General features: G+C 33.8%; 2 protein-coding genes across 4 annotated transcripts in view; both read right to left on the bottom strand.

The window, feature by feature from the left end:
* On the bottom strand, positions 1 to 4816 carry Oatp33Ea (Organic anion transporting polypeptide 33Ea). Its single transcript, XM_011641532.3, has 7 exons — positions 4636 to 4816; positions 3281 to 3706; positions 2581 to 2816; positions 1889 to 2171; positions 1427 to 1622; positions 726 to 1333; positions 1 to 504 (listed from the first exon to the last, which is right to left on the bottom strand). Exons 1-7 carry the CDS (start codon positions 4814 to 4816, stop codon positions 311 to 313), a joined length of 2124 nt encoding a protein of 707 aa, XP_011639834.2. The 3' UTR covers positions 1 to 310.
* A 7061-nt stretch (positions 4817 to 11877) lies between these two features.
* The window catches only part of LOC105428925 (RNA-binding protein 24), a 30430-nt gene continuing 23962 nt past the window's right edge, over positions 11878 to 18345 (bottom strand). For all 3 annotated transcript variants that reach the window (XM_011641533.2, XM_011641534.2, XM_089084422.1), the window contains exons 5-6: positions 15961 to 16358; positions 11878 to 14839 (exon numbers count right to left, since the gene is read on the bottom strand). In XM_011641533.2, coding sequence (XP_011639835.2) covers positions 14682 to 14839; positions 15961 to 16358 — 556 coding nt within the window. In that variant the 3' untranslated portion in view covers positions 11878 to 14681. The remainder of the gene's footprint in view (positions 14840 to 15960; positions 16359 to 18345) is intronic.

Raw genomic sequence — 18345 nt, 5'->3', positions numbered from 1 at the left:
TTAACAAAAAATAAGCGTAATTTATTTACAAAGAAACATGAGCATGATTTAAAAATAAAAGTTCAACAACGAAATTGTAATAATGATAACTCTCACTTTTTGGTCTCGAATATCTAAAAGCCTGAAAGTTCAACAATCAGGATGTATTATATTAACGTTATTTACACGACTGATTCTGATCACTAATAAAATCATTACACTATCTACAAAACATCGAAATGTTCAGCGGTCAATCACAAAAAAATTTCAGGTACCTAAAACAATTTAATAAATTTTATTGGACTTTTCTATTATTAGGCTGCTGCGAACGTTATAGATGACTGTGTTCTATCCTCTGATTTAAATTCCCGTTAACTTCCTTCTTCTTGTCTGCATTATCAGTCGTAACTTCACTTTCCTTCACAAACTCGCGTCTCTTGTCACTTTCCGCGGCGCCATATAGATCTAAATCTTTGCCAAGATAACAAACTGCCACGTCGAATAATACTCCAATTGTGGTAAATCCTATAACATGAAGGAAACAACAGTTTTTTATAACGAGACAGACAAAATCAAATGACGAATCGATATTCGAATGAGTAATATTTGATCAATAAAATCTTGTGTCCATCCGTGATAACTGTCATATTTTTATCTTTTGCGACTCTTTTGTTTCCTTTTTTATCTAATCAGTTGACGGACAAACACGTTGCAAAATATAGGTCATTAAACTCGACGATACTCACCGGCCGACGAAACGTTCACCAAGTATCGAAAATTGTCCCGATGATAAAACCAGCAGTTTCCTCTGGTTCCACAGGATTCTTCCCATATCAAACAAGTCGAGTCGATGATAGCCCCATAGATAATTGGTCCCGGGATTAGAGCCAGCAATGAGAGGATCATCAGCGTGATTCCCTGAGCGAAACTCTTGTCTCTCTTTTCGACGCATCTGTAGTTCACCAGGACATTACCAATTCTCCCGGAACAGCCCAACGTTTGGATCACGCAGGTGAGTATCATGAAGAGCAAATACGATTGGTTGCAGTCACTGGCACATGGACCGGCTCTGACCTTATCGAAGATCGGGAGTGCTTGCGAATCAAGCAGGTACATCTGCTGTTCCGGAATGAAGGCCCTCCTGGAACTGAAATAATCAAAGTGGCCTTCGATATAGCTTGGTTCATTCAACGGCAGACAACTGCAGTTTCCAAACTGTTTGTCGTCCAGGATTGTTTGGCAGCCCGCGTGGCAGGCCGAGAAGAAAGTTGTCTTCGACGCTTCGTGGCAGACGGGTGAATATTTGACATCTACACAATTGCAATCGGCGTTGCAATTAGCTGTCAAATTCATTCTGCGAAATAGATAAAAAATTTTAAGATTATAATTTGACGTAAGATTGATCTGCGGTTTTTATTAAAAGATCAAATTATATAAAGATACTCGCTGTTTTGTCTCTAAATCTACACCGCGGATTCCAACGTCTGTGCAACCAAGAAATGTGAATAATATTTGTCCCAGGACAAAACAAATACCGACAAATACATTCCATGCGAGAAGTGGTCTAGGGCCCGGTTTGAATTTGCTAATTATTAACCCTGATAATAAGAATCCTGATACCATACCAATTAGCGATATGGGACCTGCGAACAAAAATATATATTATATATATATATATATATGTATGTAATTATTATTAAATGTTTCTTATCAAGCTTATTTCTTTCGATGCAAAAAAATTTAAGGCCGATTTTTTTTCTCAATAGATAAATTATAAGAGAAAAGCACCTGACATTAGAAATTATTATGGAATAAATTATAAAAATGCTCCTGAGAGTATCTGAGAGATATTAAACATTATCATATAAGACGATTCGTGAAATAATTAATATAAATGCTTGCAGATTACCTGCTATCACGGTACCGCCAGCCGCGGATGTGTTGTATTGGACTTCAAGATATTTCGCCAAGAACGTAATATAGGCCGAAGCACCAAGTATGTAAAACACGCCGCTTAAATTGTTGCAGGTCAACAGCCAGTTGGTTAACAACCGTTTCACAGCTTTCGGAAATTCACGGATCGTCGGTATGTACTCATTGTCAGTCTCCAATTGTATTGGATTAGCAGGTTCCATCTGTATCGGAGGCTTCTGCTGCAGCACTAAATCTAACTTCAAAGGTATTTCACCATCCTGAAGCGAAATATTCTTGTTAATTAATTTATAGCGATGTATAATTTTTCATGAGTTTTTTTATATGCGTGTGGATGTATATATATATATATATATATATATTTAGCCTTTTAATTATAAATTAAATCTTCAGTGTTTATCAAATTTGACATGTTGATTGGCTTTTCTATGGAGAAAATCACTATTTCTTTTATACAGATAAATAAATATATATAACAATATATTCTTTAAATACAATAAATAAACATTATGTATAGATTAATTTTTTTGTTTTATTGCGAAAAATCAAATTATTGATTAATCTTATACTTCTTGAAAAAATATTCTTAATATTTTTTATCTCATTTGTCTCATTAAAATATCTTCTTAATTTCAAAAACTTTATAAAGTTCCAATATGAATTTTTTACCTGTTTAGAAGTATCTTCCACTGTAGGAAGATCGCGTGGAAACATAGCGATCAAAACGGCGAACATGCCCATCGTAACGCCAAGAATGATCCATCCAAGCCACCATGCGCCTAACCATCGCGGATCTTTGTTCGTAATAACAGGATGGAGTTTTGGGTCTATGTATAAACTTAGACAGCCGTAGCCTAATAGAAATCCGATCGCCGGACCCACGGTACGTAAAGCGAACGTAAAGCCTTACAAATAGAATTGAAATCCATTACTATTAAATCGTATCTCTAATCCTTGTCGGTAATGTAACAATTACTATATTACAGAAAATTAATATTGTATTCTGAAAGATTTATTGTTAAAACTGTATATAACCGTATAAAACTGTTAATAAACACTTGTAATTTTACACGCACATATTTTATAACAATCAGATAAAATTATCAAAATATTCCATTCCAAGAGTAATCAAGCATTTCTCAGCAACTTATCTTGAATCCTCTTAAGATATTGCATTATTCACTTATCAAACATAAGTTAAAAAGACGATCAATTGTTATAACAATTTTAGCAAGAAGTACCTCTTACCTTTTTTATTTACAAGCAAAGATGGGATTTAGATCTTAATTGGGTTAGTTTCATTTTTGTTAAAAAGTTAGTTTAAAATCTGTCAATATTATCAATATAGAATTTATCGATTGACGCTTACCTAAAAGCATAGGCGTATTTTTCTTCTTCGTATTATCATCTAAATACGTCTGTCCTAAACCATAGTAAAGAGTAGTTCCGATACCGAGGATAAATTGAGATATAAAAACCAACAGTCGAGGGAGGTAGCTAATGCTTAACATAGTTTCGGTGTCGCAGAGTTCCGGCTGGTCTGTACGTGAACAAATCGCCAGGTCCTTCGGAACAGTTGTCATGTTCAGCAAGGTCTGATCCAGATATTCTTTCGTCAATGCCAAGGCATCTTTTCCAGGACCGTATATGAAATGGGGCAGAGCCAAAACGAGACAGGACAATGCGCTCAAGCCGACCCCAACCGCGATCCATCTTGGCCGATGACTAGATCCTCCGTAGTAGGTCAAGATCAGGGACAAGATCTGTGAGATCTCGTTACCCGAAAGAATTATACCTGTGATAAATTACGCAAACATCTTTAGAAAGTTTGTTAAAAGAAATAAAAGGAATTTAATTAACACAATGATTTAATATACACAGGTAGACAGTTTGATCATTTCCGTCATATCAGATTTGGTAAACAAAGGATTACTTTATCATTTTTTTTTCAGTATATGAATAGCTCATAAATAATCTTTTAATCGTCTGAATCGTTTTATAAAGAATATTAAACATGTGTGTATGTATGTATATATATATATATATATATATATATATATATATATGTGTGTAAAAAAGATATATCGTATATATATTTCTTATTTATTAAATCAAAATAAATTTAAAATAAATTTTAAAATTGAATTAAAATAAGATTTTATCTATCCAGAATAATAAAAACACTCTCTACAAGACGTATTAATATTTCAAGTATTGTGACCACTATAAAATTGCATAATACGTGTCTTCGCTCTTCGGTGCATACACAGCGCTCGTTGTACGACAGATTTGTCACTTCTATGATTGCGACACATTACTTACCTACTAGATAGACGCACACGGAAACGCGATTCGTGCGTGTGTAAGTACGAGTACTTAAACGCGAGTATACCCGCGGATGCTCGACTGCTCGGCTTTGCCGGCAATGGGATCCGAGGTTGATAGCGATTAAGACGAGATGACGTTCAAAGTTCTGCCATGTCAACATAAAGCGCGGTGTCGAATATGCATAATTTACTTCACATCTGAATTTTTCTCTAAACAGATATCTAAATATCACGTCGAGACTAGTTGATCGCCGATACAGAGTTTCTAATTCGCAAAGCCCGCGAATAGGTTCGTCCCCATAAATAATGTGTATCTTCGTTCAATATTTGTGAAATAAAGTACTCGTTGTACTCGTTGTGAAGTTTTATTATATGTGACTACGAGAGTGAGACTCACCAGTTGTACGACTAGGTATCTTGAATCTCTTCTCCAGAGTCGTTAGGGTGACGACAATGTAGATAAAGGACATTGCCTGAACGGTGCCCAGTAAACCGTACACCGCGATGAAGTTCCTTGGGGTGGCTCGATTTCGCAACCATCTGGGATAAATCCCACATATTCCACAGTCTTTACTCATACTTCCGATAGCCTTTAAAAAGATTTATTAGCGGACTCTTTTCCTCTTTTTAACTCAACATTATTTTATGTATTTAGCTCATCGTAAAAACTTTTAGGATATAAACGTAGTAGTTAATGCGGTAACTAAGAAAATCAGTTTTACAATGTTTTCAAATTATCAGTCTTGAAATTATCTAGATTTTATTTATATCTCTGTTTATATCTATTATATCGCTTCGCTTTTACTGATATCTACTTTTATTGAAATCTTAAATGATATGATTCAATAAATTGAGACTTATAAATGTAATGTTATGTACTGTACAAAACTATTATAAGTATTATTCGCAAAAATAAAATTTCAGTAATTGTCGTATGATAAATAGTTATTTTGATATATTTTGATAACCAGTTCGTATTAAAACTTTTTATAGCTTTCATTCCGAGCGATTGTTAACTTTGCTGCATCAGCGATGTTTTGTATCTGGTTTAACGAGAGCGTTCCGAAGAATTAAGTTCTGCGATAAAAATGTCTCGATAAATGTTATTAATTAAGTCAATGCATTATGCGAAATATAATGTTTATAAGTAAAAATAATGCGTCGTCATCGACTCTGCGATAGCGGGACTCGATAATAGTGACTTGCACTCACGATTTCTCATAGTGTAGACAACGATGTATTGAATGATGTATAAAAAAGGGATTGCATGACTTACAAACGTCTGTGTAATGTTTTCAAGTTGGTCGATGACTGCAAATACATTCAATTTCTAGCGTTCATAGATTGCAGTGTGACAGTTTGATGAATATGAGACATGTGCTTGCAATAAAAAACGTGATAAAGCTTTTATCTTTCATAAGTCACGTAATTATTAATACGTTAATAGAGATAATAAATCTCGCATATTGCTCACACTCGGCAGGTACTTCGGTATAATGTAGCAGTGATACCTTTTAAACGTATGCGAACGCATACATTCGTTACGCAAGTCACTTCTCAAACTAAGACACTGATTTAATCTCACTAACGTTTGTAATGCGAATATAAATAGAAAGCAAATAAAATAACAAAAAAAATAATGATGTATGTAGCAGAATTTCAATTTTACTTAATTTATCCTATTTCTCGCAATTATAATGTCACGTATAAAAAATAATGCATATTATTATTAAGTTCATAAATAACTTCTCACTGTATGTACTTCATGAATAGTAATTGCATCTTATTTTATAAATTAGTTGTATTACAAATTTATAGAAATACAGATTTAATAAATTTAATGAATTAGTTTATGTATAATAACATTCTAAACTTATTTGTTTATTCGACAGAAAGATCGAAGAAATAAAAATAAAAAATTTTTATACTCATAATAATGTAAGATAATCTGAATGATGTATACAGTAAGCAACAATCTAATCAATAAATCTAATTAAACTTATCATACCAATAAATCATTCAAATAATCTTATAAACACGTACGTGTTCTGTGCATCAACAGTCATGAAATGCCCATTTTCGCAATATAACATTAATATAAATGTTTTATTTTTAAAATTTAGAATAAAAAGAAATGAGAATAAAAAATAATAAAGATTAGGTCCTTTTTTTACGAGAAAGTTAAAATAAATATAGAAGTTGCATTAATAAACTTATATTTGTATATTATTTTTCATGAGTACTAATTATAAAATACTTTATTAATATTTAATTAAATATTTTAAAAATATCCTACTAATGTAATTTCATAAATTATATTAAAGGATTATATGATTATTTTGTTAATACAACTTTTAACAATTAATTTTTTATTTCATTTCATTCGTTAGTTGAGATTTATCCTCTGACTATTATTCTCTGTCTTTGTTTACCTGAGATGCCAGCTTACGTAATTGCAATTTATCTTAAACACAAACAGTTTCTGAGGTAGAGACATTAATTTGAAGTCATAATCAATTAACATTTCCGTTTCGTTTTCACTGTTTGTAAATATTCCTCGTAAAAAAATACGTAGACATAATTATATTACATCTTACAATTAATTTATTTTTGAAAAAAATAAAAATTGTGTCTTTGCAAAATCAAATTTAAATCATTTATTTAAATTTAAATTTAAACACAAATATTCATTTATCTTAGAGATATTACTAGTATTGAGATATTCATATTTTTATAAGGTTATCACATTCTCATTTAAAATATATAAACATTATTTCGATTATTTATGCAGTATGTTATTTATATAACTTTAATTTATTGTTTTATTTGCGGTCCATAAATTTCTCATAAAAGTTTTTCCTTAATTATCCTTAATTTTAGAGACGTATAAGCATTCTTGATTTCAAATGTTATACTGCGGGTTACATTAAAGTTTATTATTTTAAAATTATTAGCCCAAAAAAATGAATTAAATTTTAAATCTTTCTACCTTTTTTAAAGCGCGATTTTCAAATGTTTTTCTTTTGATTTCTACAATGAGCGTTCATGGGTATACGTTAATGCATAAATATATTCTTTGATTAAGCTAAAAAGGATACATATAAGAATGCTTTCCCACCTTGACCTTAGATTCGTGAAACGCAGGAGGGACTTCCGGGCCGCGATTCCTACTGGATCGCGATCCTCGGGTCTCGTCTACCGGGTAGCTCGGAAATCACCACGCGCTGCGGGCGTTCTAGTTAGCACGAATAAACGCGGGATAACTGAGCTTATTCGTATGTCAATGGCAATGCTCCCCTACTATTTCTCTATCAAATCGAATGATAAGCGGAACGTCATTCAAAGGATTTCATCAATGAGACACTGGTGCTGACATCTTATTATTGGCACTCAAGCGATCCAACGCGCCTGCAACCGTAAGATAGCAGGCGCATCTCCCGGTTGCAATCCATGCTAAAGTGCATAACGAGACGAATAATGCAGCTGTCTCCTTGGATGGAATTACATTCTATACATTCTCTTCTATACCTTCACATTGCGTTTTACGATGGAGATGTGACAGAGCTCTGGTATCTCTATGAAAATAACGTAATTAATATTACCATCATTTGGAATACTTATATATAGATATTGGATAAAAGAATCGTGTCAAATTGTAATTCTTTCTGTAAAACTTACTCATGCTTGGAGATTTGTGATCAAAATAATCTTACATTTAAAAATTTTTTATTTCTTAACTCTTTAGAAAATCGCTGTTTGTATAAAATCATTCGAGATTAAATTTAATTTAACATCGTTATCTTATTAATAATTAAGTTGCCAATTGAGAGAGAGGAAATCGCATGTTCACATGACATTGACTCAATTTAGATAATAAATTAATAAATTAAATTTATTTAGGTTCTGTTATTTAAAATCTGATATTTAATATAAAGTTACATCCAAGAATATAATAAAATTTACTATATTGCAATATCATTCTGATGAATTTATTAGCAATTATAAGATATATCTAACAGTATGTATATCGATTCTACACTGAGAATCCATCTACATACATATCTAGACAAATACATATGTATAACATTACAATATATTCTAAGATTCAAGATATCATCAGTCTTAATTAAGTAAAATTAACCATCAATTGCAACAAGCGAAACGAAATGCGAATTTGAGCGATAACAAAATAACAAAATGTTCATTAAGATCGACTCACAAATATGGGAATGGAAGTATTCGATCAATGTATATTTTCCCTTCTCTGTCTTTTTTTTTTTTATTTTTCTTGGCTTCCGTCTTATTACACTAATCTCAAGAATGATATGGTCAAGTCCAATCGAATATAATCTGAGTCTAGAATGCGGTGTTGGATCTTGAAGGATATAAAATAAAAAATTAATGATAAAACTAAGTCGGAAAACAAAGACAAAAATGCGCGATAACTTAATAGAAAAATTATCTAAGGCGAAACATGTCCTTCTCACACAACGATTCTTCGCTATCCGTTGAGTGTTTTGTGTTGAATATTTTGTGCGCACGCACGACGAATTTATTATTGTAGGTCGCTTTTGTTTACAACGTGGCTATATGAGACTCGAGTAGTTCAAGGGTGGGGGGAGGGGAGGTTGAACCACTCTGCGTGCGTCGCATTATTCCTTGAGCCACGACCGCGGCAGGTTGCCGAGACATCGGGCGCGATTCCTTCGGAAATAATTAACGTATATTGACTCGCGGCTCACCGTAACAAATATCTCGTGGACGAGGAAGTTAATTGTGTATCTTAAAACGAGGTTAAAATTGCAAAAGTAAAGAAATTTACTAGTTTTTGTCATAATAAGTTACAATTGCTTTATAGTAAATTTCTTTACTTTTTCATTTCGTTTCAAAATGACGAAATTGACTCCTTGAGATCGAAAGGATAATTCTTGGTGATTCATCCGCGATTTGTCTTCATTTCTAATATAAGTTAATTTTAATCTCGATTCAATTTCCTCTCTTCTTTTTCTTTAATTTCAAAAATTAGAAAAAGGATAAAAAATATATAAATCAAAATTAAAATTAAAATTAATAAACATTAGTGGGGAAAAAAAACGCTAATACGGCAATTCAACAAACGAGAAAAAGATGCTTTTAGCTTCTTTTATACTTAAATATTTATATTTAATTTTTATTTTTGCCAAGATAGGATCGAAACGGTACAATGTATTCGGATATCGATTCGCGCGTCGTGCTTCTTCGAATCGGTTTAAACACAGCTTGCCCGCCACTCGGAGTAATACGTGAATCACTGAATTGATGAATTCGCATAGTTCAAGATCGAAAACCTGCCGATGTTTCGACGATTCGTTAACGAATATTTGCGTCTCGCACGTTTTGAAATACGTCACGGTACAATTCTAAATCTCAATCACAAGCTGTCCCATTGCCAATGCGCCCGGATTACGTTCTTTCAATTGACTTGCGTGGTTACGAGGGTGCAGGAGCTTGAAGGTGACGTCAGTTTCAAAGCCGTAAGTGAAGTGCGCGCGCAGGACGATACGGATCGATCCTGGATCAAAAGCCGGCTCGGGATATCCTCGATTCGGTAAGTACAGTCGCGATAGGTGCTGTTTTTTCATTAATCGCGCTCTTCATTAACGCGATAAGTTTGGTGATCTCGCAAGGTGAAATTTTCTTCTCGAACTATCGAAATACGTCGCGCAGGTGTGATATCGTCCGATGTCGATTGTCGATTGTCGTATATCTCAGTTCCGCGAAACGGCTCGCGTCCGCTTTGGAGCTAAGCCTTGAATTCTAGTCCGTATATTTTCGCTCGTGTTAAGAATAAAAACAAAAAAATTCGATTCCATAAATGCAAATTCAGTCGTCATTAATCGGACTAAAAAAATACGCAATATACGAAGTAAAAAATGGCCGAAAACGTCGTACAGGCGGGAACCAACAGGTGTAGCGTCACCGCGAATATAGTCGCGTACGCGCCCGACGCGAGAAGTTGGCCGCGCAATCTACGAATTTTCATCTTCGCCATTTCGAATCCATTATCCGTCGCGTTGCTATTATCGTCTTGTCGAGCGAGTCGGACGAACGGAGATATCCGCGTGTAATTTCTCGTTGCCGTGCGTAACGAGGCACACGTCGTAATTAGTTGTTCATCCGCGGAGTGATGCTGCGCATAGTGATGGCGGTTAACCCTTTCGCGAGTGTGTGATAAGTGTGTGTGTGTAAGTGTGCGTGCGCGTGAGTGCGTTCGTATGTGTAGTGAATTTGTATAGTGCCAGAAAATTGGAATAATAGCGAAATCAGAGACGAGGAAGAAGAATCCCGGAGCATCAGGCATCAGACATCGGTGGAGCAGCGACCATGAGTAAGTGCGTCGTATTGTAAAGGTTAGATTACCTATAATGCAATTTCGCGAAACTCATATTTGGATGCCATAAGCGTGCGATAATGATCCTTATCCTTATTCGTGAACAAAAGAATCGCGACGTTGACATAAATTTCTTTCCGTAGAGTTGATGGATTTAAGTTGGAGATAAGTTATATCTGTACGGATTTTGTCAACAATTCATTATATTTATTACTTTTTTTATTTTTTCATAAAATTCGCGATGATATTATCGATCTGTTTGTAATCTATATAAAATATTTTAAATTTTATTTTTGGATACACTTGATTATCTGATAAAGTAATCGATATTATCTTTAATATTTACTAGAAATTAAAAAATACATAAAATATTTCAAAATATTTAAAAGAACGTGATTTTTTTTTATTAGTTTATTTGTTGATAAAAAACCGAAAGTTATTTATTATGTTTATTTAATTATACACGCGATTTAATCGAAAATATTTGTTTTACTTTGCTTGTATGGATTCAACGAAATTGATTCATTATTTTTATATCAAGAGATACGATAGAAAACCTACTTATCTCGCATTATCTCTTACCAAATGTGATACCCAAATCAATTGTAGTTATACTGAATCTCGAACATTACAATTAAATCAAATGATCGATAGATACGTATATTAATTTACGTGCGTAATTACGAATCTAAACGCGAAGATTTTACGATCCTATTATCCAATTTTAATTATCTGTAATTTGAAAAATATTGCAGTTTCAACATTTGAGATTGTCAGTTTTTAAATTATTATACTAAAGCATTATAATAATTTCGAAACGGTTTAATCACAAGTGCAAAATAATCGCTTCATATGATGAGCACCAGCACCTTAGTTATTACTCTCGACGAGGGCGATTCTTCTTTTTGCTCGTGCTTTATGAGAATTGTCGCGACGATCCTGTGAAATCATTAGATTTATCTTTAGCCATCAAAAAAAGACGATGCCAAAGCGACGATGTAGTCTCTATTGTCAGACAGCACAAGTATAGAAAAATTTAAAAATCCCATTATTTTATATAATGAAAGAATATATGCAATTTATTGTAGAATATGAAATAAAAAATCTTTAAATATACATTGAAAAATAAAGGAACAGAATGAATTATTACTACGCCTGAAAATATTTGCAAATATCTGATAATTCTCATAATTCAAATTTATTTCTATTGCTATGTATCAAATTGATACACGCTAAGGGATATGTATAAATCGATAAAAACACATGGGGTTATCCTCTTAATGACAATATATTTGTTTTCGGTCTCGTGAATCTATTAATAGAGCGCATATTAATATTATTGAGGATAACAGGCAATATATATTACAACCTATGTATATAATTAAGACTATATATACAATGGGAGTATAGGATAATTGAAAAAAAAAAAAAAATGATTGTACCCGTGATAAGAATATGTTTTTTTTTTTACGTTTTCATGGCAGATTTTCTATCATTCTCTTTACCTGTAGCGGAAACTTTAGCGTTTTTATAACAAATTCCTTAATTACTTCACGTGTACATTTCGTTTCTTCGTTAAGTACATGAACAATATCATATAATTAATAGTGACAATAATGATAATAATAATAATAATAATAATAATAATAATAATAAAAACGTAATATCAATAATAATGAAATAATAATAATAATATAATAATTTATTTTTCTATTATGTTATAATAATACTTAACACTAACTCCTCCTCTAACGTTTCCTCTAACTTTTTACAAAAAGTTACGCTTTTGGTTTTCTCCGTGTTCGTTAACTTTTACTTACAAATCTAACAAACCGAGTTAACCTCGTTTAAGGTTTGAAAGGGTTTGGGACTAGACAACGACGTTCCTCATAACCCGATCCTCTAATTGATTACATTTTGATATTCCTTTAGCTCTCCTCACCCTTTCGTTGAGCGTCACTCTTATACACGAGTTAGCGCGTCGAGCGTTGCACTAACGAATCGCTGACTAGTTTCTAATCATTACGGCTACTCGACTGTGCTAATTAAGGCACTGAATCACTAAGAGTAGACGAATGTACATTTTCTTGAATTTTGAAGAAAAATCGATTAGATCAAGTGTCAGAAAATGATCGCCAATAAGAATCAATAACAATGGTTTAAAGACGCTCTCATGTTAATCGTCACACACATAATCGTCAAAAATTCATCTTTTTCTAAATAGCGATAAGAAAATGTTAGACTTGCTCTGTAAGAGCAATAAGAGCGATTTGTTAATAAAATCGATTTATTCGCTTCTTGATCCTCCGCAAATTCCCCGTCGCCATAAAATTGATCAATGTCACCTCATTTAGTACATCTAATTGATTAATTAACGCAACAAGGCCTCGAAAATAAGACACTTCATTGTTCGCTGATGTGCGATTTTTAAGGCCATCGTGGCTTGATTAAATGTTTTCGGTAATTATATAATATGCTTCAACCATTTTCTTTCTATAAATAAGTCACATTTGTGAGTCTATGTAAATTTAATTAATATTTCAACTAGTAATACGTGTAATATTTTATATCTTATAATAAATATTGATATATTTATACATATAAATATAAAATCATGTTCTGATAAGCAACAGAGAGCCGAAACAAGTAGTGCATATGAATCAATATCGAAAAACAAGTACTTTGGAAGATATATCTTGTTATTACAATGTGTTCTATATATATATATTTATGGACGGTATCTATAATCGATCCTTGAGGAAAAGAATTATAATTATAAAAATTATAATTATGTATAAATATATAATTGTAATATTGTATACATAATTACAACAGATTATAATTATAATTATATATATATGTGAACATAACATGCATATGTATATTGATAAGAAATTCTCATTCACCAAGGAACTATAAATTCCGTCTCTTTTTTTTTTTTTTTTTTTTTTCCTAAGCGTTATCCTAAAACTTGATTCGTTACAGATAAACGCGTTTTTTTTTTTTTTCAATTTATTTCATCGGGAAAAGCATGAAAATATAACTTAACAACTTACAATACTAGAAATCTTGTTTATCATTACATTTTTAAGATCTATGTACTTAAAATTTACTTAAAATTTAAAACACATTCTTTTCGAAATGCGTATCTCTGATCGTACCAGCTGGTTCTAAAATTATTTCAGAGTTCTCACATTAATCTCCGTTGATATTTTTAGCGCATTCAATTAACTTTGTCGAAGACATATCGGGTGTCAGAGCTATGAATATTTTCTGAAGAGAAGTTTCTTGGACGATACCGTTTGAAATACAGAAGTTGTTGCGCGAGCGATACGTTCGATTTAGGAACCACTAAAATACATACATGATGTTCTAATATTCTATAAGTTTAAATGTTATGTTTTAAAAATTATAATTACATACATTTCGATATATTGCTCTGTTGTACAATATCTTAAAATGTGCTGTTGTATATGCTGTTAAAATACAAAACATTATGTTCAAATGCCTGTAGTAAACTATTTGCGCACATAGTTTTCGAATATAGACCAAAGTACTTAGTAAGCCTCTTTTTCGGCTCTCGAATTTCGAATCGTTCGCATGTCGAGGATCATTTTGCCAAATGAGCGAGCTCGTTATAAATAATTATTATATCATTATAATCGTAATTCTAAAATTCGTTTGTATCCTTTCTAAAGATTTCGCGATACACTGAACGCGCCAGTGTCGGCTCTGTAGAAGCAGGGGGAGGAAGATATTAGATCGGGGAGGCGAAAACGGAAGAGTAAAGATTAATCGACTTAGCGGGAAGTTGCGGAGCGCTGTGACGGGTTTGTCGTTTCATCGGAAACTCTTCCTTTTCGCCTCTTGCAGTACTCGCGGACAGCATTTCGATACGTTCGCGAGACGTGATCAGGAACATAGAAATCTCGAAGAATAACTAATAACGAGGAAGATGATGAGCTGATCCTCGAAGGTTATATAATCGAGGATTGAATGTTTTTCGCGCAGCTTTACGTTTCTTACAGAAGGCTTAGCTGGCAAGCATCTTGTGGCGGTCTAATGTTAAACTTTTATTGCAATCTTGCCTCCTGAGGTGTTGTCTGGTACGGTAAACCCGGGAAAGCCGCTCCAGCTGCCGTTGCCGCCGCCGCTGCCGCTGCTGGCAATCCTGCAGCACCTGGCAAAGTTGCATATGTGTATGGCGCCACGTAACCCGCCGCGGCATTAGCTACAAAAAGAAAATTGTTTCCTTATGAACATTACGCATCGTAATATCTCATGAATGTTATTCGCTGTAATATCTAGTTTTATAATCGTTTCTTGGAATGGAATTTCCGCTTCAATTTTCATATCCGGACTCGTTCGAAATTTCGCACATGAAAAACAAACAAATGTAATTGTATATTCAATACAGATGTAAGTTTGAAGTCTAAAAAAATCTCTTTCTTGATACGTATACAGATCACAGAAAAAGCATATGCAAGCGATTTGTGTGCATTTTAGTTTTTCTTATTCTGTGCCTTAGCTTTCTCTTCCTAGTGCTATTCGCTTGTAATACGCTTGTAAAGCGGATAGTGTTCGTTGACCACCATCATTCATCGCGGTAATTCACCGCCACCATCACCACAGACAGCGCAGACAGACTGACAATACATTATGCGTCAATTTTTATAATTTATGAAGCACATGCAAGATATTATCCTGTTCATTGCTGGCTCATTACTGAGCATCAAACAACGAAAAGATTTCATGCGCGAACATAATTATAACGTTATAACGTATAGGGCTATAGGTAGTACTATAAAAGAAATAGGAATATATAAAGTAATTTAAAAAAAGAGTGAGAGTTTTGTTTTGAAAATTGTCCAACTTGCTGAAAATATTGCTGCTTGATATTAATACGAGTCAATGGCAAAATATTCAATTATCAAATTCGAAAGAAAGCGAAAATTATATATTAATATAGAAGATACGCATAGCAGAATTCCCACGAAGGATCCGTTAGGAAATGCTGAAGGCTTTTGGAAAACGCAAGACATGTGCGTAGAATATCAAGCGAAGATCATTGCATCCGCTTCGCATACGTTGACATACATCTCCGGCATCGGAATTATTATTCCCCTAGCCATGCATAATTTGTTACGTGCAGCAAAGACTGCGCACATCATCGGGTTACGCGTTTCCTCGATTCAATTCCCTTCGCATTATCCCGATGTATATTCCCCCTTGTGAAAACGAAAACCAGATCCTGTGAGAACCCCGCTTGCGAGTAAGCACTACGGACAGCCCCGAGGAAAGTGCGGCGCAACCCCCCTCCCGTCTTCCCTCCCTATCTTTAAGATCTTCTACCATAATCACGCAGCACGGACGGCAGAAATTGCGGTAGGAGAGCTTTCTCCGACCGTTGCTGATGCGCCAACGTCGCACCGGGTCCGTTTTGCTGTTGCTGCTGGTGGTGGTGGTGGTGGTGGTGGTGATGGTGTAGCGGATAGTTGCTACCCTTGCTCTGGACACTATTCAAACACGTACCAGCCGCAGCCGCGGTGGTGTACGGATACGCCTCGGCGAAGTTGTACGAGGTGCCCGGATAGGTCGCGGCGGCTGCCGCCGCATTCTGGTACTCGTAGAACTGCGATGCCGCGGCGACGGCGGCTGCGTGGCTCAACTGTGTCGTCGGAAGTGGTACTAGACCACCTGGCGCCGCAGCCGCCAGGTAGGGTGATTGATACACGTAACCCGGTGGTACCCTGCAAAACGAAAATGACCGTTAGTTACGAATGTTAATGCGGTGCCCCTCTCGACGTAGCGACACTCGAAGATCCAAGGCGGTTGTTTGTGAATTAATTGCCTGGCGCACTGACGGCGAGATTCTCATTTTCTAAGCGAAAGCAGCGACTTTTTTTTTTTTCTAATTATATCAAACGTTTTCACTTTGCGCACGAAACATCATGCAAACAATGTTAACAACTTTATGATTTGAATCTATAGGAATAACCATATCTATTTTGCATTAATCTCAAGTATATTGAATATTGAAACATTAATAGCCGTAAATATCTTATTTTGTCACGGTATTGATATCATAAATTCCGAATAAAATGCCGTCTAGTCCATGAAACAATAATCGACAAACAAGTACGCCTATTTTGAGGCGGTCGAAAGCTATCGGACAATGCTCCAAATTTTCAAAGAAGACGCAACAAATAAAATCTGATAACTTTCGTTCGCCTTATATTTTCTTTTTTTCTTTTTAATAAACATAACGGAGTTAAGGAAGGAAAGGTAATGAAGAGCGAATGTTATTCGTGTCATAATTAAATGTAGGTGTATATAGAAACATTTTTTTCGTGTAACATGTTGTGCTCCGAGTGTTCGTTCAATCGAAATAAATATTTGAAAAATCGTCTGCCTCTTGATTGTTTTAAGATATTTAAAGATAAAGGCGACGAGCATTGAGATCAAATCGACATCGCAAAGATGAAGAATTTTTATGCACGTTTCTACACCACCGGTTGGTCGACACGAAGAGTATGCGCGGTGAAAAACATGAATTTTCTTTACTGCATTTCGCATTACAAGAAGATTCTCGGCTCGACGGTCTTTCGCTCTCGAGCAGCTCTCTACCAACACCAAAAGCACGCAACACCAAACGGCAGAGTGAGCGAGGGACCGAGTTTTTTTTTTTTTTTGTCAATCTTCGCGCATATGCACTGTGCAAACAATTGAATTAAAATTCGTTTTTATATTTTGACATCGATCAACATGTGCGTGAGCGAGAGTATTAAGTGTACAGAATTATTTATTCCACGTTCCAAAATTGCGCATCTTTGAAAGATGTAACTTAATCATCTCTTTTTCCCAAACCAAATTATTTTTTTTCTTTCTTTTCTACGTACTTAAAAATGTGCAATCTCGGAACTTATGATGAAATATTCTGTCTAAGTATTGGAAGTCACGCACTTTCTCTCAGTTATAAATTCTTATCACCTTCTTTTTAATGCAAATCTTTTGTTAAAAAAATCATTAACAACTTTATAATTAAGTTTTATCTTGGTAATTAAACTATAAATTAAAGTTTTGAACTAAATTTCATTTAAAATTAATTGAGGAAAAAGATTTGTTTTCCATATTTCTGAAATATAATTTATTAATTTTTAAAACAAGATTTATTAAATTTATAATGATATGGAATCTTGTTAATTCGAGTTTTTATCAAATTTTTTATAAGAAAAGAATCAACTCCATAATTTATTAAAATATAACAAGACTAAGAGAAACTCGCATCTTCTAATGTATTGTGTGTGTGTGTGTGTGTGTGTGTGTGTGTGTGTGTGTGTGTGTGTGTGTGTGTGTGTATAATATATATATATATATATATATATATATATATCAAGTGCATTCTGATGTGTCAATTGCAATCTTTATACAGAAAGACAATTAAAATTATTAATTAGAGAAAAATTATACTTATATTAAATATTTATTTTTATTCCTTTCTCAAAAGGATGTTCAAAAATCTAAAGAATAACTGGTATTTGATAAGTTGTATTTATAATGCATTTATATCGACAAATTTAGCGAAAATGTATATTTATATTTCTCTTTTAAAAAGTATCATATCCCGATAAGAAGAGAAACTAACATCAAGACGCACAGTAAATGTGTGAACGTGCTTATGTTCATCGGATATTTTATTGGAAAAGGAAAGGATGACGGGATGACGGGAAGGAAGTA

This window comes from Pogonomyrmex barbatus, unplaced genomic scaffold, assembly GCF_055798465.1.
Source record: "Pogonomyrmex barbatus isolate J1 unplaced genomic scaffold, ASM5579846v1 scaffold9, whole genome shotgun sequence".
In the NCBI taxonomy this organism is placed as follows: Eukaryota; Metazoa; Arthropoda; class Insecta; order Hymenoptera; family Formicidae; genus Pogonomyrmex; species Pogonomyrmex barbatus.
The sequence above is the reverse complement of the archived record's forward strand: the minus strand, read 5'-3'. Positions and strand labels throughout refer to the sequence as shown.

Excerpts from the sequence above, each read along its gene's own strand:
- Oatp33Ea (XM_011641532.3), bottom strand. The coding sequence starts at position 4,816 with ATGAGTAAAGACTGTGGAATATGTGGGATTTATCCCAGATGGTTGCGA. Across the intron at positions 3,707-4,635 it reads GATACCTAGTCGTACAACTG|GTATAATTCTTTCGGGTAAC; the intron begins GTGAGTCTCACT and ends AATTTATCACAG. Across the intron at positions 1,623-1,888 it reads TGGCGGTACCGTGATAGCAG|GTCCCATATCGCTAATTGGT; the intron begins GTAATCTGCAAG and ends TTTTGTTCGCAG.